The sequence below is a fragment of the Ptiloglossa arizonensis genome, chromosome 3 (assembly GCF_051014685.1).
Source record: "Ptiloglossa arizonensis isolate GNS036 chromosome 3, iyPtiAriz1_principal, whole genome shotgun sequence".
In the NCBI taxonomy this organism is placed as follows: Eukaryota; Metazoa; Arthropoda; class Insecta; order Hymenoptera; family Colletidae; genus Ptiloglossa; species Ptiloglossa arizonensis.
In genome coordinates, this window is record NC_135050.1 from 19063664 (window position 1) to 19088699 (window position 25036).

At 50.0% G+C, this 25036-nt stretch overlaps 1 protein-coding gene across 3 annotated transcripts in view; it reads right to left on the minus strand.

Moving 5' to 3' along the window:
* Positions 1 to 25036, minus strand: part of Olf413 (DBH like monooxygenase olf413) — a 438131-nt gene that overhangs the window by 50996 nt on the left and 362099 nt on the right. For all 3 annotated transcript variants that reach the window (XM_076306581.1, XM_076306578.1, XM_076306580.1), the window contains exon 3: positions 13213 to 13362. In XM_076306581.1, coding sequence (XP_076162696.1) covers positions 13213 to 13362 — 150 coding nt within the window. The remainder of the gene's footprint in view (positions 1 to 13212; positions 13363 to 25036) is intronic.

Genomic DNA, 25036 nt, shown 5'->3' on the forward strand with positions numbered 1-25036 from the left:
CGAACGAATTTCACGGATTCGGATTCTAACTAATTTTCGCGCAACGAGTAACGAACGGAAGAACTGTTTACCTTTTATTCGTTTCTTGGATAACTTTTGCGCGGGGTGAAACATTTCGCGACCTCTTCGTCTAAATGCTCTTAGGAGACCGCGCCATTGAATATTCGATGAACTTTCCTCCCTCCTCTCTTTAACGCCTCGAGTGCTGAACACTTCCGGTCGAATCCGCGTGGATGGCCAACTTCAAGCGTTTAAAATCGCTGAGAACGAAATACCATTTTTGCTAGTGCGAAGTTTGTCGATCGTAGGTACGAGGCGCGATTAAGTTGCGATCGTAATTCTTTCGCCACGAATCGAACAATAGGAGAAAGTTATTCTCGAACGTATGTAAATGCGTCCACACCGATAACAATCGCTGGACACACGCACGAATCCGTAGTTCACAGCTTGGGTTTTCTTTAAACCCATATACGGGTCCGTAGCGCTAAAAGGGTTAATGGAGAAACGATGGACGGAGGTCGAGTCTCGTAAGAACGCGGCTTAAAATCGCATGACCGGCTCTTTCCACGTCGAACGTCCCTTTCCGGTGCGCGGCAGCCGCCCCCTCTAAATACGATCGCTTCCGCTTTACATTAGCTTACTTTGTATGCAGCTAATTTACATGTCTAACGGCCACGATAAAATTGGTTAACGCTGTTCCGAGCTCGCGAGCGAACGCCACCTAATTTAAGCTTCGGTGTAAGCAGTTAAGCTCCGTGGCCGATTTTGTAATATATGCTGGTACGATTTAATAGCGTCGAACCGGTATATAAACTAGTTTCGTGCACCGCGGAAGCCTCGACGACGTACGTACATACTTTTAATCCAATTTTGCAATCGGTCGATCGCTGTCGGCCACCGATCCGAGAATCATCCATTGATTTCACGGTTTCGAGGGTCCGATTTCACCGCAAAGCGTATTAAACACCGACGGACAGGGAGGGAAAAAAAAAGAGAGAGAGAACCGGTAATCGTTCAACGATCGGTCTCTTATCGAGAAAAATACGGAATGGTACAAATGAAATTTAAAAAAAAAAAATATGTATATATATACGTATGTATATAAAAAGCGACTCGTTTCGAGAAATGTCCCGTTCGTTTCGACGTTTTTAATTCCTTCGAGTTACAAAATCTCCGAACGGCGACGCGCGCCGCGCGCCGCGCGTACCGTTGTTTAAAAATATTCCCCAGGGTTTTCCCCCATTTTTTTTTTCTCCCCATCCACCGTACTCCTCTCCGGATCCCAACCCGTCCATCCGTATTTCGAATATATTTTGGAGCGTAATCCTTGTAATACGTCCACCGAATATTGATCTACCGCAGTGCAGCTATACGTATAGAGCTTTTCTCTCGATTCGTTCTTTTCAAGTTAACGAGGTTTTCACATCGACCCACTTTCTTTTGTAAAACGAAATTAGCGTGGAACAGTAAAATGTACTTTCCGCCTCTTTTTCCTCGCTGGTGGCATATCTGCGTGTCGACGTTTGCGCATTATACACGTTAATACCGTTTATCGAGTCGCCGAATGTCTCTGAAATACAAATCCTTTCTAAAAAAAGAAAAAAAAGCAAAAAGAGAACTGACACTCGCTCGCGAGAGCCAACGAGAAGTTCCAATTATCGCGACGTAACTACGTTTCGTAAATGCAAAATGTAATCGAACTGCGACAGTTCGAGTAACTCGAAATGATTCTAGAGACGAATCAACGACGTATCGCGAGACTTCGAGAACGAACGAATGGATTTTACGCGAGTGTCGGGATTCAAAAGTGAATTCGGACACGCGTAATTTAAATTGATCGCACGACCGCGTAAAAGTCGCGAAAAGTACTGTAACGAAACGCGTGTTCGGCGAGGAGCGATCCTCGAAACCCGCTTCGTTTTAAAACCTGAACAAAAGACGGTCGTCGACCTCGACGAAAAGGCGAAAAGATTCCACGCGTCAGAGCCCCTCGAGTGAATTAAACCGAAGCTTATCTCGTACTCTTGCGTTTCTCGTAATATATACACGTGTACACACATTCGGTGCTCTTGACGCGGTAAATAGAAAACGAGGAGCGCGAAATAGCCGCGGGTACGAGATAACGCGTTCCTCGTTTATTTCATCGGGACTAATTCTCCGTAAGCGGTGGAAAATTTTCCCGTCTTCGAGCGCGATGTCGGTCTCGGGGAACAAACAGCGCGCTGAAAAAGTTTACTCGGGCCGCGGGTCGTTTCAAAGAACCGTGGCAGCACGCGCATCGGATTTCGAATCGTCTACGTACGCGCCCTCTCGAGTACATCCGCTTTAATTTCGGCGCGTTGCACCCGCGCCGTTGCAACCGACGCGATAAACCTTAATTTTTCGCGGTCTCGCGGAAATTCTTCCGGCGAGTCTTACACGAGTTTGCTCTCGCGTTGGGTGTGGCCGTTTCTCAGCCGCGTCGTGAATAAAATTGCGAGCCCGCGTTCCCTAAGACCGATATTTAGTACAATTTGCGCCGAGGAGACCGCGCCGTAGAGATTTTTCGAAGAGGTTGTTGCCACCGTTAACCGGGATAAAAAACGATTCGGCGTAGTTTTCCTCTCCACGGTCGGTTGGTTCTCTTCCGCGCCATTTTATTTTCATCATTTCAACGGGGGGGAGAAGTTATGGCGCCGCAATGCTTATCCAATTTAGCCTCAAGCGTACCGTCGATAACTTTTACCACGCGCGGGAGAGAAGCTTTTGTAAGGAAACCCCGAGGAAGTTTCTTCTCCTCCGGCCCCCCAACCCACCCCACACCCGCCCCCCACCATGGCCAGTAACGTGTCCAACAGCTTAATCTTCGACTAATCCCCGCTCCCTCGATGCGACGCCAGCGAGGAATTAGAGGTAATCCGAAACACGAGTTTAATGGCCAACTCCTCGTACAATCGCAAACTGAATGTTTACGGGACCTGAGTGTACGGTGCAATGCGTAAACAAATTTACAGCTTTCGTCGGTCGACCGTTTGCGAACGCCTCGTAAAATCCTCCCGGCGCGAAACGAACGCCCCCCTGTAAAGGGACGAAAGACGAGAGATCGGTTCCGGCGAGTGGATCGCGAGTATCCTAGAAAGTTTCATCGAGAATTCGATCGATCGGCTGGCTCGTCGATGTCGAAATTAACGGTTAACGACGCTTTATTTGTCTCCCTCTTTGTTCCCCGCGCTGAATAATAGACCCCGGGTAATTGACTCGTTCCCATCGGGTTCGTTCCCCTCGCTAAACGATTTCATTAAAAATGAAATAGTTCGATGATATAATTTCACCGTTCGCTCGTAATTATTCCAATTTCCCCGCCCCACGGGCTCCGATATCCGCACCGGGTCGCGCCCTTCGTCCCCCGGTACGGGTCGTCGCTTCGAACGGCTCGCTAACATCTCGAATATGGAGAGTATTACCACGAGAGTCGCGATCGTCTTCGGGAGGGGAATTCGATTCCGGGATTGGAAACATTCTAAGAAGGACTGGGGGTGGGCGGGAAAGGCCAATCTTGTCTCTCGGTTTTCCGAATCGCGCCACTTTCCGAAACTTCCAACAAACCTTTCTCTCTCTCTCTCTCTCTTTATCTCTCTTTCGACCCCCTCGTCACGCGAACTTTATCGCATCGTTCCGACTAGACGCGAACGGAAATGAGTGCGCGACGCTGATTGGAAAGCACCGCGACGCGATTGATCGCGAAAGATCGGGGCACCGCGAGCGACATCGATAACAGCGCGACGATCCGGAATCCCCGATCGGTGGATTCTTCTGGTTAGATGTCGAAGTTTTTGGGCCGATTGGAAAACTTCTTCTACTACTTTCACGAACTGTCGTTAGTTAGCGAACCGCGATAGGCAGACCGGTTTCGTTCGATCCCTCGACCCCACGGCTCCCCTTTAACAAACATGTTGACAACCACCGGATCGCCCAGCGGCGAAAAACGGGGGAGACACCGAGACATCCGCGTAATTGGAAGTTACTTCGCCGTCGTGACGATGGTTTCTCTTTTCCGGTCGACACTCCGCGAGAACTCGAGAAATGGCCGCTATTGTCGCCGAGGAGAGGTTAGATCGAGTTGACGACCGCAAAGGGTTCCGAGCGAGGGAAACAAAAATCGGTTCACTCGGTCCATCGGAATTCTTCTAACCGGTACGCGGGACACTTGGCCTAATTCCACCGCCCGAGATGTTTCCAGAATTTTTTCAAACGTTTCGTACCGTAGACGTTCGGGGAAGGGTGGACGACGAGAAGGTTCGTTGGCTTCCACGCGACGAATTCGATCTTCGAATGCATACGGTTACAAAACCGAGGCTTGTTTGTTCGTCGTTTGTACGGATGTTGTTGTACAAGGTGGAACGAGACAAAGAATCGTAGCGTAGAATGGAAACGAGAAAACAGACTGTGAAATCTTGTCGAGAGCACGCGGCGATCGCATGCATTTGTTTACATTTGTCGACTCGTCCCGCTGAACCGAGTATCGAACCAAACAAACGGATCGCTGGTAAGAAAATAATTTCTCAAGAAAGAAAGCTTTGGAACAGAATCACGGAAACGACGATTGAATCTTTCTTTCGTTATTAGACTCGTCGATTTTTAATTTTTTACACGTATTTGTCCTTTTTTCGAGTCCCGTAGATTTTTCTCAAAAGTTTATTCTCCGTATTTCGAGGTAGAACAACGAAAGAACTCGCTACTTTTTGAAATTCCAAACCAGACGCGTCCATTGTTATTGGTTTCATCGAGGAAATTCGATTCGAGAATAATTATACCCGTTAATGGTTCGCCGCGTCAATATCGTCCGAAATTGTCGACATTTAGTTTATGGTAAAGACACGTACGCAAATCGGAGCGACGCGTCGCGTAATGCGACAAAAAGGAACTCACGAGGGCAAAAAAATTATTTCTAATCGTTTCGCCTGAATTTGTCTTCGCGGTGTGCAAGAAATTGGTCCAATTTTATCGACTTTGATATCGTCGACTCGTATCGCGACAATGCGATCTGTCGACCATTGATCCGTCGACAACCGAACGTGTTACGATTCAAAAATGAAAGAAACACCTCGAGCGAGCTGTATCGACGAAATGAATGCAAACATCGTGACCGTTTCTCTCGTAGATAGAAAACGAGTCAAAGTTCGCGGAACGTAGCCCAGTCCGCGTGAAAAACGGAACAGTCCCATGTACTTCTTGGAAAACATTTCCGTGTGCGCGTAATCGTCTCGAAATGACCGATCAACGCGACAATTTGCCGCAGCCAGTGTGACGTAGAAATCGAATTCCCGGCCAATAATTGTCTCCAAACGTATGTAATCTGGTGCACGGTGCAGAAGGGGTTGTAAGGGGACGGTCGGTGGTAGGGCACACGTGGAATCTCCTACGTTGATTCGATTTCCCGTCGCTCCGTACAGTAGCTTCCGGCAAAATCCCCCGTGGCGCCCTCTGCCGCGACGCCACGAGTATACGGATCCACCCAATAAGATCGTCGGCGCACCTGGCGACCCTCCCGCTACCCTCTCCTGGGCCAACCGTTCCCCCTCTCCACTCTCTCTATCGCTCTCCTCGTCGCTCCCAAAGGCATCGGTCAAATTCGATTTTCCTTTTACACCGAACCGAACCATTCGGAATAGCGATCAGTTCTAGCGTCGAGGGAGGACCTTATTCAGGAAGTTCGCGTTGGCTACTATAGGGCCGGCCAGCGAACCAGCCAGCCGGGGAGCGAAGTGGTAAACTAGATACGGCTACAGATAGGAAGGGAATAGAAGCAGAACCGGGTCAGCTAGCCAATCCCCTCTGCAAGGCACACCAATCTCCCTACCGGTAACATTCGCGTGCACATCCTCGAGCTCCCTCGTCCACCGTCGTCTCTCTTTCTCCTTCTCTGTTTCTCCTTCCGCTGTTTTTCCTCGCGTTTTCTATCCTCGATTTCTCCGCTTTCCATTCGTTTTCCCGGATACAGGTATCCACGGTTCGAGTGTCCCTCGTGGTACGCCATCCCTTTGGCGACGATTCTCTTCGTCATCGCACTCTCGAGGATTCCACGCGAACAAGAATCGTAGTCGTCGTACAGCTCCTCCGTCGTACAGTCGGGGAGAAAAAAGAAAAAAAAAAAAAGGAACAACTCTGGACCACGAATCTTCCAAAGTGGAAGCCGGTGACGTCGATTTCGACTGTCGGGCTTGCGTAACGCTGCCACGCGAAATCCTTGGCCGCAAGCGCGGCGCAGCAGAACGCGGTAGCGCGGCCACAAAGGGGAATCCGTTGCTACGCGCCGCGAAACTTTTGCGGTTTCCATCGCCGACAACAGACACGGGAGACCTTCACCGTATCCCGTTGCGAACCGCGCATCGGGAAATTTATCGGACAAGAGGGACAGGGGGACGTCGCGAACGCGAAATTGAACCGAGACGTTTCTTTGTCGACGAGGGCGCGATTTGTTCAACGGACACGATTTTATCACTGTGCACCAGTGTTTCGCGAACTCGTTGCGAAACGTGCATCGCGGATCACTCGGCCAGCCGATGCAACTCGGTCGATGCAAGCACATACGTCGACCGATAAGCTCCTGTCGCACCCTCGGACTAAATTCTCCGTGATCAATTTTTACGGCGTAGTTTCAAATAAGACGCAACTTATTTGAATATTACTGAATTTGAACCGGCTGTGTACAGCACGCGTTTATCGTATTATGTATTCTTACGGACTGATTACGTATTGTACTTTTTTTCAAGCCCAAATTTATCACGATCTTAACGGTCTCCGTTTCAAAGCGAAAAAGGCGAGAGTGTTTTCCGGTAACCAGAAATCGCCAGCAAGTTTCGTTGATTTTTCGAAGGAAGAGTTCGAAAGAAGATACACGTACTAAAGTCTCCATGGATAGCAGTTGCTCGCCACCTCCGAGTGCCAACAACGGAATAGGTGGGAGATACTTTACGATCGCGAAAACGTTCCGATTTATTTACATAAAAGGAGGAGTCCGGAATCGTCGAGTCGACTACCCGATTACACGGCTGGCTAGATCGGAGGAAAACTCCACGCGAAACGAGGATAGCGACTGCCATCTATAGAGTGGTAACGCGATTGCCAACTACGGAGACTTTACCGTGCGTGGTCGCGGAGACTCGTCGAACGGGAAAGCGTAATTTTGCATTAAAAGTAAACATTGCTCGTGGAACGACAAAGGTGACCCTCGTCCCTCCGAGTGCTCCTGTCGTACCTTGTCGATACCAAGCGTCCTGCTCCGAACGTGCTCGTTGGACACTCCACCTGGACCGGCTCGTTCCTCTGTTTCGATGTTAAAAGAAATGAACTGTCTTCCACCGCGTGATCTACGAATTTGAACCCGGAATACGTTCGAATCAATGATTCAAGAAACGACACGCGTCAGTCGATCGTAACCGATCCATTAAACATCGTTATCGAAATTGTATCAGTTCCGAAGTGAACGAAGATCCAGATTAACGAAGAATAACCGAAGAAATTAACAGAGTACGATATTTAAAATCTATCGAGCGAGCACACACCGAGTATAAGTCGGGGTTATCGGTTGTCAATCGTTCTAAACAATTGAAGTGATAAGGATTAATAAGTGTAGCGCGTCAGCCATCGAGCGATAATAAATAATAAATGGCTTTTTAAACGCTAGAACGAAACTCACTGCCTGGAAAACCACCTGTTTTCATTAGAGGTCTTTTAAATCTCCTTAAAGGATGATGGTACTCTTAACGAGTCGTTTGCAGAAATTAACCATCGTTTGTGAGATCGAGCCGAGCAAGTGACGAAAACACCTTTCTACTCCAATGCTCGCGTAGGTAACTCTGCCTGTTTCTGAACTAACGAAGCGATTACCGTTGAGCGTGAGTTGCGCGTCATAGCAACCGTAAAAGTATCAACCGTCTAGTATCCGTCGTTAACGAGGTGTCCGACCCGGAGGATCCTCGACCTACTCTCCAACAATAGCAAAGATCGAAGAAACATAGTTGCATTCATCTATTGCAGTAGCTTTACTCGTGGAAGAACCATGTATTCTCGAGTCACAATGGATCGAACAAAACTCGAGGAAAGTGTATCATCGTAGTAACGTATCACCCAATGGAAAAACATTTTTTTCAAACTTCTACAATAGAAAAACCATAAAAAATAAGTACAGTAGACTTTAGGCTCCGATCTCCGATTGCCGCGTGTTTATTCTTCTACTTAATTTTTGCTATCGGAAATGTTTAACGGAATTCCATCGGGGACAAGACTCTCGACGAACGGGAGCGGTCCCGCGCAATTTCTCGTAATTTGCATCGGTGAGGCCTAATTAAGGAAAAATAGATATTTCGATGCGCGTCGCCTTTGGTCGTTGCGCGAAGCCATAATGAACTCGTATTACGAACAGAGACTCACGCGTCGGTATCGACGCACCGTGAATACGAGCTCAGGATGGTTCCTCCGTTGTATGTCATACACGATGTAGTCGTGCTTAATTTCACGTACCGTTGATGAGACTATCTGCATGCCGATGCCAAAGGAGGGGCAGCCGCGCAATATTAATATGCAATCGAAGCTCTCTTGCGCGTAAGCCGGTTACGACGGAGCGTATCGCTTAATTTGATGTTCATTCGATTAATCCGCGGCGGTTGTCGGTAGAAATAACAATGGTTCCGCGAAGGGCCCGTAGCGGGACCGCTATTGGCAATTTACAACGCGGATCGATATCGAGAGGATGCACCGCCTCCGCCGCCACGTTTACGTGCACCGTAATTCGACACGGAACCGACGGCTGCTCTTCAAATACTTTCCCGTCTTCCAGTGTATCGCCTGCCTATTTAGTTCTTCGTCTCGTATCGGATAAAACATCGATTTATCGTCATATTGCCAAGTATATTACATCGCGCGATTCCGATACCAGACCCGTAGAAATACTCCGAATCGACGTTCGAGTTCGATCGATACGATCTCGGTTACCACGGATGCGTATCGCTACGGAATCGATCGAAAATCTCGGTGTGTATTCTTCGTGATAAATTACGCGAATAAAGTGGAATACAATTTTTTCGTACGCGGTCTCGTTTCCGAGCGGGACTGCTTCGAATAATTTCGGGGCACGTCGTTCGCACCGGACATCCGACGCGTCAACTTTGGAATCGATTTTCGCGAAAAGCAAACCTCGTGCGAAAAAATTGTACCGAACGTTTTGCATCTGTTTTTTCATGGAGAATCAGCTCCCCCGCTGCAAGACCCGCGAAACGTGTTTCTGGAGCGAGCACTCGGCGATTTCCTTTCGAAAACAAGGGCTGGCCGTACGTTACGTCCCCGATCGTTCGATAACACTGTTACGAACGTACGTTGTACCGAGTTCGCGGGCCCGTTTAAAGTATCACGGTCCTGGCGGGGGATTCAGAGGTACCTTTCGCCGGGCATAATGCCGGGTTAGGGTCGTCCAGCGAGGCGAACGTGACGCGTAAAAATATCATGCGGGGTACACCGATACATCACGCGATCAGATAAGGGAAAGAGGAGCTGACTTCGTCGTTTGTCGTCCCCGATAGAATCTTGGTCCGCGGTGGCTCGCTTTATTTTTGCACCCAACTATTTTGATGACTCAACCGCTAGACGTTCCACGGACCCGAGGGACGACGCCACCGCGTTCACAAAGACACTCGGTTTCTCCGTAACGGATTCTGGCGAGATCGAGATCACGAGGTAGCCCCTAACCGTTTTTCTAAATCGTGGTTAGCGGCTACGTGGCGAAGATCGGCCGCCGCGACAACGCGATTCTGAAATCTTCGTCCGCGTAATGTGGACTTTCACGGAAATTACAGGCTCCTCTTACTTCAACGCTTCGAAAAATGAAACCGTCGAGAATCTCCGAGAACGCGGGCCTTTCTTAAATTTTTACGCGTCGGTTTAGTCGATCGCTCGAAAAGGTTTTAGAACTTTTCGTAAATTGTGTACATTATAAAAAATGGATGTATAGGGTCGTGCGACGCGAGACGCGCCGCGTGCAAACTCGCACCTCGAAAAATGCCCCGAAGGTGCCAATTCGAGCGGAATTATAACCCGTACGAAATTCTTGCCGCACTTATTGCAACGCAAGAAGAAGAAAAATTGAACGATTGACGCCACTTGCAAGAAATTATTACGAACCTTGTCTTTTTTATTTTTTAGTATCAATCCCGCAAAAAAAAAGTATAATTTCGAGTTCAAGTTTGTTTCGTTGCTAAAAATTATATCGATACATTATTAATACACAATTTTCCAATTACTGGTTTGCGCGTCGAGTCCTTCAAATTGTTCTTACTCTCCGCATAATTTTCTAGACACGCTCTAGATACTCTAAAAACGCTCTACGCTCTGAAAGTTTTTTTCGTAGGTTTTAAAACGGGCAGACCGTTAATGGTCGATTCCGCTTCGCGTTCTACGGATGTTCGTCGAGTTTTCGGATTCTCTCGGTTCACCGGTGTACTCCTTTTTCCGCAAACATCGATAAACGTTAACTATTCCCCGCTTCGCAGCCCCGAGCATCGTGTAATTACTTTACCGGCAAAGCAATTCTATTCCCAGCATCTTCGCGAGCGTAACCCGCTCCTCGGTGGAAATTCCGGGCGTCGGTCGCGCCGAACGTTTTGTCTTCGACTTCGCGTTTACCGACCAACATTTGCACTGCGCGTGTCGATTATTTACGCGTACACAGTACGCGAATTGTTCGCATAACGCGACGCTTCGCTACGTTTTGCGTACGCGCTCCCCCATAAGCTAAATATCGACGACTTCGGATGATATTGACACGCGAACCATCAACGGGTATAATTATTCTCGAATCGCGTTCCATCATTGGGACCAATGATAATAATAAACGCGAACTCTGGTCCCGGTCCGAAACTCCAAAAGAGTCGATTTTTCCGATCTTTCCTCGAAATTCCAGCTACAGAGAATATTTACTTACGGAGAAAAGCTAAGAAAGTTATGGAACTTGATACCTTTCTTCGTTAAATTTTTTGAGAAATTAATACATCAAAGGAAGACTAAATACGCACTCTCCGGAAGAGAGACTGTTCCTTAAACGCCTCGAGGAAAGAAAGATTCGATCGTTGCTTCCGAGATTCCTTTCTTAAGCGGTCCAAGGCAATTACAAACGATCGACAATTAAGGCGTTTAACGTACCGAAGTCGTAATTGCCCAGACGTTAATTAAATTTTCACCGGATAGATCTCCGCCAATTAGTATTTTCTTCCGCGAAGGTGTTCGCAATAATCGTAGAATAGACGCGACCAGCTCTCGATCGAAAAATTGATAATCTTTAGAATTTCTACGCGACCTGTTGATATCGAGACATTAAATTTCGTACAGTTTATTCCGATAATACGCGAATTAGTAACAATTTTCCGGTGACGTAACATCGTAAGCATCATCGTAATCTGCGATCATAGAATTGCGCCTCGTCCGATAATCGAAAACGAGAATTACGAACGGATTATCGTTTCGCGCGAGCACAGCTTTCGTTCTAACTGGAATAATTTTCAACTCTAAAAACGATAGCACTTTGTAGAGTTGGAACGATTTCTTATACAATCGCACCACATTCTTCCACGCTGTGTCAAAAGATTTTAACACGTCGAGAAAATTCTACTCGAATATTCGCTTCACGGATGGCCACCGTTTCAATTCGATCGATTGATCGTGCTCCAAAATGTCGCGGTCATCGATCGGAGGTCGCTTTCGCTACGATTTGCTCGCAAGCCCGTACCTTCGTCGATTCGTTTTCTTTTCATAAATTGAAGTCGACAGTGATTGAAAATTTCATTAAAACGACCACGAGGACCGAATCTCTCCGTAAAATAAGTATACGCGACAATCGTGTACCTTCGCGAGTATCTCCGGCGGTAAATATTTTTACAAGTGCAACCGCATGGGAGAAGGTAAACGTTCGAATCGTTGAGCAACAGATGCGAGGAAAGCGATAGACGAGAAGCGAGGATGGATACGAACGATCGATTCGGGCTCGTTTGTTTCGTCGCGCTGCTTTTTTTTTTACAAATACGAAACACATTGTATCGTTGCATATACAAAATTTACGTACGCGCGTACGATTCTTCGAAATGGAATTATTTGGTCGTTCAACCAAACGGGGCGATCGGCCGTCTTCCAGACGCGATGGCGGTAACGGGAAACGCTCGGTTGGCCTGCTCGACTGCCATAAATTGTAGGTCTCGTCGGTTCGAGCAAATCGCAACACGCGCGTAATCTCTTTTCTTCGAGTTCAGCCCGTACCGAGCACCGGTGGACGGCTCTATCGTGCGATCTACTTCTGTGTTAATTGCCGACGAAATAAAGAACTGGGTCGGCCTGTCCCGGCGAGCATGGTGGAATCGCGGCTACCGAACACCGCCGACGATAACGAGCCTCAGAATTCGAGCTATTAAAATTTGAACACCGACGATTCCGGGTATGGTTCGCGGGCCACGATCGGGGACCGTGACTCGCCCCGATCGGACGACCGTGAAACACGTTCAGGAATACCCGTCACTTTCGTTGCCTCGATCGAACCGCGACCCGAATTTACAACGGGCAATGCCGATCAATTAAACTTAATTGCCGCGCGTAATGAATTTCGTTCGTGCTCCGACGATTTTGTATCACCGCGAAAGAGAGACCGCGCAAACCCTAATTGCGTGATGCTCGCGCTCGTACGAAGTTACCGATCGCATCCGAAACAGCTATTCCTCGGTTTCGAAATTTAATTTTGTCATCGAGGGGATTAGAAAGAGAGAAATTATTCTTCGAATATTTCCACGTGTTAGCTTCTCGAGTGGGAACGAGTCTCGAGATTTGCGGGAAATTCGACCATTCGACGAAATTATGATCGGTACACCGGTCGCGAAAGAAATCGAATCATCTTTCGTAACCGATAACGAGAGTTCGAATCTTGCCGAGTCGAGATACCGGTACACGGGAGAAAGAACGGAAGCAACGAATTAAATAATTCGAACGTGGCCATCGATCGTTTCCGTGCCGTAAGAATCGTGGTGTTCGATTTCCCAAAGAGTCGCCATAAATAGTTGGAGCTCCGGGCGGGCCTGGCATCGCACGCCCCGACGCTCAATTTTTCTCGTAAATCCATCGAATGATCCTCGGGCGAGCAGTTCGCGCGCCGCGCGAAATTATCTTCCACACCGGAAACCGTATATAAATCAAACCACCTACCGTGATCTTGAGGTCCCGCGAGTCGCACGTATCGTATCGTCTGCTGAAACGCAGCACCGTGTGCGTCTTGTTCTCGTAACCCAGTAGCAGACAATAGTCTTGGCTCGAGTCCATCTGGGGATCCCTGCTGGCGTTCTTTACGTGCCGGTCCTGAAAAGGGCCAATAACTTTGCGTTAAACTTTGCGCGCCAATCGACCGTTAAAAACATTAGGATAACGTACGACGACGATAAGCCGTTTCGTTTTAAAATCGACCACCGTCTATGGGCCGGCTACGTGGGATCGCTTTCCCACCGCGAGTATTTCGAGTTCCCCCGTGAACTCGATATCTAATACCCCGTATCGAGAATCGTTTCAACGTTTCAACCCCTCTCGCGCTCGAAGATTCTCGAGCGGCGAAGAATCGCTCGCTCGATAAAATTTCTTCGAGCTAGAATCACGCGCAATCTTTACTCTTATCCGTGTGAGAAACTTACGGAGAAAAATTACGCTCAATTTTACAATAACTTTCTCACCTCGATCAAATTCGTAGGTTTTTACATTTTGCGCAACCTTCGAACGAGAGAAGTTTCTCAATTTTCCATCGTCGCGCGAGGTAACGCGCGTTGTCGTATATATTTGCACGGAATACGAGCATTCGTCTTTCGAGCGCAAACGGTCGATACGCGCCAAGCGAGGTAACCCGAGAAAATATTCGATTGTGTGTAAACGACCGGTCTAAACTGGGCAAACGTACGGTAAACGCGTTAATATCCGATTAATGCGTTTCGGTAGTTTACAAATTATCCTCGTTCGGCGAGCCTTTGAGCGAATCTAGCGAATTTCCGCGTTTCCAGCGCTCATGGGTACCCAGGCTTTCGTCTATAACGCTATCGATCGAAGATCGCGAATTATGGAACCGTGTATCCATCCCGTGTTGTTCACCGATACTCGGAATTATCGGTCTCTCTCTCGAATCGTCGATATCGTTTTTTTTCTTGCACTCGGAGTTCGAAAAACAATTCCATCGGGGATACGACTCGCTCGGAGAAATCTTAAATAAAACGCAACGATGGCCCCGGCTCCCTCGATTTCGCGAGAAAATTCGGTCTCGCGAAATTTTCCATCGGATTCGAAACCGTTTCCTCCGTTAAATCGTTTCGTTCCAGAATCGACCGTCTATGCGCTTCGTGGATCGCTTTCGCGCTTTCGTGTATTTCGATTCCCCGGAACCTCGATACCGGGTAATCGTTTCGCGTTTCCATGGTACGGGCCGCTATAGCCCAAGAAAATAGTCGATTGTGCGCAAACGACGAGCGTAAACAATGCAAACTACTGATTCCGCTCCTGTCATCGTGAACGAAGGGACGAAAGCATCGACGTTAGCGCGTTGCTCGAGTTTCTTTCGACGATGAAATCAAATATATCACAATGAACGAGATCAGATGTTCTCCAAGCTAACCATTTTATACCGTAATTTGTATTTATATACAACCAACGGAAAATATTACGGTCGGTAGTATCGTTGGTCCCGTCCCGCGAACATCGAAGTAAAATATAAAAGAGCACGAAACACGCTAAAGTGTTAAAAGTACCAATTTCCTACGTTCGGGAGATTTTCGAGGTAAAGACTTCGAGCGTGAAACGTCAGATCTCTTCGAGATCGATGCACGATCGCTCCACGATTTACGAAGACTCCGCGCTCGATGCGCCCGTTGGTCTCCAAAGGATCGAAAAATCCGAAAGTGAACCGCTCCCTCGATTTCGCGAGAAGATTCGGTATCTCGAGAAACACCTCTGTCGGCCCCGAGGTTATTTCGTCCGTCGCGTCGCGTCGTTGGTCGCGTCCTGCGGTTACAAGATTCCCCGAAAAACGAGAAGCTATCAAAGCGTCCGAACAAGGGGAGCGACGGACCCGCGAAACGAACAACCGCAAGGTGGCCAGAGAACGAAAACTATTCATCGCGTCGCCTTTTTCGTCGGCGGTCTTTTTTCTCGGCTTAAGGGGAACCACGTCTCGGAGGGACACACCTAGCATCAGCGAGCCAAGGAGGATCCAACGAGTTAGTTAACCGCCCGGAGGCGGTGTCCGAATATCTCTCCCGCGAGGACAAGTTTTTCTGCGCGGATTCCCGGTCCCCGGCTCGATATAATTATCCGCGTTTCGCGTCGGCTGGACGCGCCGCGCCGCGCCGCGCCGCGCTGCGCGGTGCCGAGGACGACGCCTATACCGAGCGCCATTGTTCCGAGGAACGAGCACGGGGCCCTCGTACCGGCCCGCGCTTTTTTCCCCGACCGTTTCGGCGAGCTTTATTAGAATTTAATTTAGCACCGAGCGGACCGAACCGGGACCGACCGCGCCGGTACACGCGGCGTGAGCCCCGACGAGTCACGCGTGTTATATACTTCTGGGCTCCTTTTGTCCCGGCATTCTTCGGGCTCGCCATTCGTCTCACCTGCGAGTCGCGGTGCAACCGTCGTGTGCGAAACCGGGCTGCGAAAACGAGAGCGAGGGAGACCGAACCCACGAAATAACCGTTTACGTGACCCTCGAAAGGTTTCGAGAACGGTGTGTGCGTGTACGCGCTGGAAAGAGACGACCGGAGGGTGCGCGCGAGCAACGGAGACCGAGAGGACGGACCGATTGGATATAAAATATATAGCGTTTGGAAATAAAAACTCGCGACCGAACGAGGGGCCCCGGTGACGGGAAAAAGTGACCAAAAACTCTCCGAGCGGATCGAAGGAAAAAAAAGGAAGGAAAACGAGCCGCGGGCGCAGCTGTAGGAACGCGTCCAAGGTAACGACGTCGTCCCCGTTGCCTCCTCGTCCTCGAGGATCCTCGCGCTCCCTGATTTTTCTCAACAATTCGTGCCCCGGCCCCGCGTTCGTCGTTTCTCGCTTCGCGTTTCCATTGCTCTTCGCCGCGTCAGATGTCTGCAATGGACACGAGAAACTGCTCGGAAATGTAACGCACTGCATCTGGGAGAAAATTCGAATTCCTCGACGGAAACTGGAACCATTCTTTCGCTTTGAGAGCGCGAGGATCGCGCGCGCGCGCGCTCTCGCGCTTTGAGCTCACGGTAGTCGCCCGTCGATATTGCTTCTTCGCTTAGCGTTTTCGATAAAGGCTTCCCAGACCGGCGGGAGGAGCGCTAGAGAATCGTGCACGCCGATAGCTAACAACCGCGCCCTTTTGTCTCGGCGGCCAGGGAATTCGCGTCGCCGAGAATAAGATGCCACGCGATTTAAAGCGGGTAAGCCGGTACCGGTGCCTCTTTATTGCCCGGCCGAGCGTCGTTTCGATCTCGCGCCACGGGGCCCCGCTTTCCATGGAAATTAAATACTCCGAGCCCGCTTAGAAATCGACGGGGTAAATATTTCGTTTCGAATTAGCCGCGGGAACTTCACCCGCCGCGAACAGAAGCGTTCGAACGAACCGAGTGGCTGGAGAGCGATTATCGGGTACTGCGCGTAGTTCGCGAAATGTCTTCCGAGAAGGGGACACGCGTTTTCTCGATGCGTCTCGTTTACTTTCTTCGTCGCTAGAGGCCAATCGGTGCGCATGGACATTACCGCGTGAAAATAAGCGAGAGACGAAGCGCTCGCGACCGATTAAACCCGCGTTCCTTGCGCGCGACTTCTTCTCAATCGTGCGCAGTACGTGAACACGTGGACTAAGTCTTTGTCAAACGTTCGAGTGGAAACTGGTACGTCCCTTCCGTAGTAGGGGGTTGACGAGAAATTTAAAACTACTCGTTAGATCCGCGAGAAGAAGAGTTGTATTCACATCTCTGTATTAAAGTATTACTGTGTGAAATTGTAACGTTTGTTTTCTCAGCTCGCGAATTCTCCGAGAGGCTTCGAACGACATTCGACAAAGAAAAGGTTACGTTTTGACGTGTAGGTAGAAACGTGTCTGGACCCGATTTTTATTATTTTTAATGAAAAGAAATTAATTCGTTCGGCTTCGGAGGAATTTCGAGATATCGACGATATCGTAAACTTATCGACGTTAATCGAACGTATATATTTTTCTCGATAGAATCGCGCCGATTCGACTCGAGCGGAAGACTCCCCTTTCCTTCGAGAGGTTTTCGCTCGCGGAACAGCGGGCGCTTCCCGCGCGTGAATAACACCTTCGTCTTCGTCCCGCGCCCGGTCTGTCGTGCATTCCCACGCGATCGGTGCCGAGCGTTCCTTCGATCTCGCGATCTCGACCGGTGGAGGAAGGGTTCGAAGCATCGATTTAGCGATAAGTTTTTCGTCCCGCGTCTCGTCCCGCCGCGAAGGTCGAAACTCGCGATCGGGCGCGGTGCATCGGACCTTGAACGCCCTCTTCGAAGCTGAATCCTCGCGGACCGACGAAAGCCTGGGAAACCGCGGGCTGCGAGCTCGTAAAAACCGGAGGCATCGGAACGTGGCGCGAGACGACCGAGTAATAAATAATTTCCAGCGCCGTCTCGCGCAACTTCTTCAATTTCCGCCCGCCACGTCGGAAGCGAGGGGAGGAGGGAAGCGTATACTTTTTCCCTCCCCGGCAGAACCGCCAGCAGCAGCCGACCGATCGAAAAGTCGGACTTCCACGTCGCTCTTGCTTCCACCTTTTCAACGACCGTGCTGCCGGCTGTCTGCCGAGGAACGTGCTCCGCGATAGTTGTTCCAGCGTCAATTTCGTCTACGCGGGACAGGGTCCGGGTTCGGTTTGGCCCGTTCTACATCGTCCACGAGGCTCTCCTGTCGTGGAAGTTTCGACAAAAATTTCCATCGCGTTCTCGTAGTATATTTTCCCACGAGTACAACCATTGCATCGAATGCTCCCGTGTTTTCCAAGTATCCGAATCCAAACATGTTTGAAATTGTCGGAGAGTGGAGTCTCGGTTCCTCGGACACTTTGGTAGCGATCGATGCCAGGTGATGGGTAATTTTTGTTCAACCGCTACTTTTAGTCCAAAGATTTCGAGACATACTTCTGGAAGTTGAATCGAGTCCGGAAACAATCGTCGATCTCGCCGAAACGAATTTCTCTTCTCCGATAGTCGGACCTTAATCGGGAGCTCTCGAAACGCGTGTACAAATTTGTCCCGACCGCGATCCAATTCTCGTAGCTGAAAAGCAAAAATGGCTCGATCGGTGGACTCTTCTCGCCGGTGAAACGTTCTATCGGCGAGACAACCGCGTTACCGGTCGTGGAACGACGAAAGGAAATCGGATCGAATTGCCCGCGCAATCGTACCGTAATCTCGCGGATGTACAGTTTCCCTCTCGCGGGTCCTCTTGAAACAGTGGGGCGGCGGGAAAACAACGAAGAGACACGGGAGAACAACGAACGGGAGAAACGTCGTTCTCGGTGGTGGAAATCGCTCGCGGACCGACCGACGAGTGTTCCGTTTCCGCGCAACTCCCCCCTCGAGTTTGGCGGACGATTGTCTTCTGGTTTCCGTCGGCCGTCCAGCCGGCTGTTTACCGCCGTACGTGCCCCGCACGATGCCCGCGGAATAACCGCGTGTACCACGCGAAAGAATGGGGGAACGTGTCCCGCAATTATACGAATTAGGTCCGCGCTATTCACCGTCGCTCGCGGGGACAATACCTTCTCGGGGCACGCGCGTTTCGTCGCGAAACGGGGACGGCGTGCTCACACGTGCACGCGTAACAGGGAAAGAGGAACCGTTCAACCGCTCCGATTTAAACGAGACGCGAGTTTCGACTTCCGTTTCGATTCACGGGACTTTCGAACGCGCCGGATGCTCTTTCGGGACCGTGCCATCGAATTCCTCGTCCCGCGTCGCCGGTGCTCGCGGATCGTTGCAAACTCGATACAAAACACTTCCCCCTTCTCTAACTTTTGCGTCGTATCGCCCATCGAGGATGCCTCGAAATCGCGCGAACGAATTAGAACGACGTTCGAACTCGATTGGAAAATAACGGGAACGTATCCGAAATGTCGATAAACGCTTTTAACCTTCTTACCCGTGGCAGGAAAGTCGATCGGGGAATCGAACGGGAGGTACACGGAGATTATCGTCGGATATCGAATGCGACTAATTTCAACGACGCCTTCGAAGTAACGCTGCGGAGTCGTCGCGACCTACTTCTCGGTCGATACGACCGAATCTAATTAAAGAATTCGAGGTGGCGGATTCGACGAGTATCCGAACGCAAAGGTACAGGAACGCGCGAAGTACCAGATTGTTGTTTTTCGGTGGATGAACTCTCTTCGGTTGTTTAACGGCGAAGAGCATCCACCGTTTAATCCAGTTGGGAAACGATCCTGGTTCCTAACTCGGACAACGTTCACCGAGTCTGGATAGAATACGTTCGCGAAGTAATTTCATCCCCTCGTCAGAGGGGTACGCAAGAAAGTCGTACCGCGAAGACCGATACCGAACGCTTCCTAGCGAGCTCGCGACGCGTAACGAGAAAGTTTTCGTAAATTCGACCCGGTCGCGTGCAAACCGCTCCATTGTTTGCGCGTTTGCGTACACCATCCGGAGCTACTAAAGAAATCAGGAAGTGCACGCTGTTGTGGAACCGTATCGCGACGGAAGCTCTATTTCCACGGCTGCACGCGTCCCACGGTGCTATTGCCTTTTGCTTTCCATCGACTGTCATTCCCGTGTTTACCGTCGCGAAGGTGCGCGGCGTGTTGCAGCGAGCGCGACGGGTCACGAAATCGAGCCGCGAGCCGAGTTGGTCGAGCGTATCGCGGACCGAACCACGAATCGCTTTTCAAAGAGGCGACGAATCCTATCGGGCCTCGAGCTACGAGAGTCTCGAGTACGAGAAAAAATTACTTCGAGCGTTACACTCGATCGTGGTTCGAACCGTGTGCAGAGTCGATCGTATCGCGCGTAAAAAGAAATACCGCTCCTGGAAGAAACTTGCGACTCGTATCGCGAGTCTTGATTGCGAGAAAAGAATTGCATTGTTCGTCCACGTTCTGTTGTACTCTCGGTTCGAACTGTACGCAGAATTTGCGGATACGGTATCGCACGAGGACGGAAACAATTCCCGAAAAGAATTACGAACCGTTTGGAGCCAATTTCGCGAGTCCTGCGTCCGAGTAAAAATTACTCCGCACGTTCTACTTACTCGCGGTGGTAGCGCATTCCCCATTAACCCGAGACCGATTTTTCTTTCTTCCTACAATACCGTCGTAGGAGCTGAAAAGAAGAGCCCTGGTAGAAATTGTAGGTCGTGTCGGGACGGACGGTTCTAATCAGCCTTTGCGAGCCCTACGACTAACAAAAATGGCGCGCACCGTCCTCGTTCTCCTTAACTTGGAGCTTCCTCACCGGAAGGCTACAATGGCGAGAAATGAACGTTGCGATAAAAAAAAAAAAAAAAAAAAAAAGAAAGGAACCCGAATCGTTCGAACGTTACGTTGTTTCGCGTCGAAACGTACGGGAGCATCGTCGGGGCCGATACCTCGAACTCGAGCGGACTTTCCGCGTTATTGAACCGTTCCTCGTTACGGCAAGATCGTTGACCGACCGAGCGATAAATTCGTCGCAGTCGCGCTTGTTAATACAATTTCCGATACGCCGATAATCAAATAGCTCGAGGGTGCCGCATGCTCTGCAATCCGATCCGTAATACGCGCTTGAGAATTAGGATCACCGTTGACGGTTTTCCGTCAATTCGAACGATTCGTTCCGCGCAACCGAGGTGCGTTCCGCTCGCCTCGCGAGCCAACGTTCCGCGGTATCGGTCTTTTCCTATGTCGCTTTCTCAGAGAGAGATACTTACAACGTTTGGCAACTCTTTCGCGAACAGTACGAGACGAGAGTTAAAAAGAAATAACAAAGAATCGAAATCTTCCTCGGAGTTACCCGTCGAACTTCGATGATCATCCTCGAACTCGAAGAGTGATTGGCAAGAGTGATTGGTAAGTTTCTTGTACTCGTAGCAACCGAACTATCTTTATCGTGATATACATATACAGCGCGATCGGAGAAATTGGGACAAGCTGCAGAAAAAGTCACGCGGTAACAAAAAATTGTATCCACTTATACGGAATGATCTTCCGACGAGGTGATATTTTTATTCGGTGCAAAGGTACGAGAGTAGTATACGATTACGCTTCTTCTGTTTTAAGTCGAACAGTGCGTTTTCCTCTGCAAGAATCTACCGAAAAAATCTGTCGCCGAATAACTGTCCCCGGGTGATACGACTTTCCCTTTTTTAAATTTTAGGCCTTCTCTCTCGAACATCTTGGCCCAGTTTCCGGAATCGCTCCGAATTTTCGCCAATCTCGTCCGCGGTTACTTTAAAATCTCGTATCGTGCGCGTTGATTTTCCTTGATCTCTCGCGAGCACGAGAAATACACTGATTATCGGGGTCCGAGATGCCGGAACGAATCGAAATGGAAAATACTCGGAACGGTGGTATCTTGGCCGTGTCAGTGGCCGAGTACGCGGGGTCGTCGCGCCGCGTACGCAACGCGCGAGCGGAATAACAATCGCACCGCGTACACCGAGGAATTACGACAATTACGCGGGCCCCGATTCGCGGACCGTCGTCGTCGACGATAACGATCCTCCTCCGTCTATGCAAATGGTCCGCGAGCAACGCGCCGATTAGAATCGGAGAAAATCGTCGCGAGGCCGCGAACAGCTCGATCACGCGCGCGGATAAGCGTGTCCGCGACGGAAACAATCGCCGGACGCGGTAATTGTTAATAAATTGTCGTTGCGTTCTCCGGCGGCGCTCACGAAACGAGCTCGCTCGGAGCTAGAGAAAACGCGAGGCGACACGGGGAAAGTGTTTCCGGAAATTCCACCTCGCGAACGGTCGCACGGTGGTGGGAGCGGCGTGGCGGAGGAGAGGGGAACGGAAGGTTTCTTTGTAATTCCGAGTGACACGAAACGAGTCAAGAGGGGGGTACACACGATTCTTGCCGCCCGTGTAATTGACCCTCGCGTATTCGACCACCGTTTCTCACGAATCGCGTTACGAGTTGGTACCACTGCTGCTACTGCTGCTGCTGTTGCTGCTCCTCTGTGCCAGCCGGAGAGAAATTATGCCAATTAGTCGCGAAGCTCCGCTTCGACGTCGCGAGAACGACTCCTCGAAACACGGAAACAAAACGGAGAACGCACCCTGCTGCGAGACGGTATCTTGCGAACTGGGCTCGTTCGGTGGTCCGGGTAACGAGCGTTGGAACATTCTTCGCGAGTTTATACGAAGGCTTTGTACATTTCCGAGACACCGTGTAGAGTAGATATCGAGTTCGAAGTTCTCCGAACTGTTTCTTTTCCTCGGACTCGGGAAACGCACGATCGGCTGGACGCGTGGAAAACCGTGTCGTTCCTCGCGAGGAAAATCGAAGACGACGGGAGAGTGCTTCCCCTCCCCGTTTCCCTCTCGCTCCCCTGTTGAGAGTAAACACGTGTTCGCGTAGTCGGCGCGTAATGGCCGACCACTTTGACGGCACTAATTTCCAGCGAACGCACCATCCGTTCGTTTCTCGTATCGCGTGTGCGTATTTCCTTATTCCCGCGAAGCGTCCCGGAAATTCCAAACGGCCGGAAACGCACGAACGATTGAGCTTTTTCCCCCGTTAATAGTTCGAGAGAACGATACTCGAGAAGCCCGTGGATATCGATAGCCCCGCGGGCGTGGGCGCGGGCTTTTCTTGTCGCTAGGGACAAGGAGGAACAGGGGGGGTTGGTGCTCTTCTCGTCGTTGCGCTCGAATCGATTTCACGTGCCGGACAATTATGTCAATTACTCCGGTCCCCCGATTCGTCGATCGCGATAATGCGACGCGACGTCACCGACGCTGACAGCGACACCCTACCGGATCGGCTAATGATGGCGCTTAATGGGCTCGAATAGCGTCAAGAACGAGATCGATAGCCGAAATTCCCGTAACGAGAGCGTCGAATCGGGAGATTGAAGATGATTGTAATCCGTATTCCGGTTCGTCGAGGAGCCATCGTGCTCGAGTACCAATTCCGACAATTTCCAACCAGCGGAACACCGAAGGTGCGAACCTTCGTTTCTTTCGGCAAAGAACCACGAATTTCCTGGAACGAGCGCAACGAACGTATCGTCGAGGATCGAAGAGCGTCTCGCGAGAATTTTCAGCCTCGGTTTAGCAATCGATTATCAATTTTGATCATTTGCAACGAGTGGAACGTCGCACGATCGAACGCGTGAACTTTGATTTCCTTCGACAAAGAATCGTGGTTCCCCCGAACAGGGAACCGTGTGCGAAAATATCGTCGAGGTTCGAACGAACGATGTTTCGCGTGACTCTTCAGCCTCGCGTTGGCAAAGCTTTCGAAGCGAATTCCGTAGGCTTTCCAGAGAAGACGGTAATCCTCCCTTATCGAGCAGCTGGCCCGAGATTCGATCCCGAATGTCTCATTTCTCGGACCATTGCTCCGCTGATTGAGCTATCCACGCTAACGCTTCCTCCTCTCGAATTCGAAAACGTAACCGTCCGCTATCATATCCGCGAAGCAACGCTGATTAGACGCTGATTTTTCAGAAAACGCTGTCGTTACCAGCCTGACGCTGATTCGACGCTGGGGAAAGTATTCGTCGGGAATATTTCAAAATTTATCCCGCGTATTTACCGAAGAACACTAACGCGGTTGATACTATTTTGAAAATCAATTTCTAATCTAAAAAATATTTCTCTTCCCTCTGGATCGATGGTCGTGGCTACGGCGCAAAGATACGACAAAAATTCAATAAAATACGAGTCGAGTCGTGCACGGTGGTAGAACATTTATCAGTATCGAAGAAAATATTACTCGACCATATTTATCTTTCTTCGAGATACTCGAATACTGATTCGTCGCATCGGTGCATCATTTGTAGCGTTTGACAGGGCCCGTTGGTCGATTACCGAAAGGAAACGCGTCGTGGAATGGACGTAATTTCAATTATCGCGTTTACGTTGGCCGTGTTTCGTCGTGTCGTGAGCCGAGGGAGCGCGCAATCGGACTCCTCGATGCTCACGGTCCCGTTCCGTCATGAAAACGGTTATCGTCGCGCGAGGATCTAGGCGGTGGGTAGGTAACCTGGTCTCGTTTGTCGCAATGCGTACAACTTCCGTGGATTTTATTCAGCGCGGCCGTTTCCACGAGTGTCCGTCCGCGTGATCATTAACGGCGGACCCGTGTTGTTCCGCCTCTGCCTCCACCGATGCTATCGAGCCGATAAATAAACGCGAAACCGCTCGCGACGCGGCGTTCCTCGGGCGTGAAACATTCGGCGGCTGTGTGTCTGTCCTCTCGAAATCGTAAAATTGATAACGACAAACCCCACGCATCCCCGTTCTCCCTTCGGTGTTTGTGTCGCGCGCGCACCACCCGTAAGAGAACCGTGGCCACCGGGTGGTTCTAGGCCGAAAATAGCCCGGTTTGACGATAAGTGCTCGCGCGATAACAAAAACGGCCACGAGCGATTGCGTGCGCGGTACGAGACCGTCGTTGCGAAACGGGCACGAATTCGCGCTGGTAAAATGTGCTTTCTTGCTCGTGTCATTGTTGCCGGAAACTACGCCACTCGAGTACGGTGAAACGTTAACGCGACGCGTAATCCGCCCCGCGACTCGAACGGAGGCGATTCTTCGGTTTAAACCCTTGTCGCGCTTCGACGAGTTCGACTCGTCAGAATTTTCAAACTGACGCAAATATCACGAGTCGGACTCGCGGAATACGTTGAGCGCAAGGACGATGTAAAGAGTGCTGGATGTCGTTGGCGAATGATCGATGTTGGTTTCAAAGATTGTCTTCGTATCGGCGCAGAGAGATCGTCCATTACACGGTCGACGGATTGGTTATTTTCTTTTTGGGTGGTTCTTTTCAGTTTCAAGTCGAGAGCC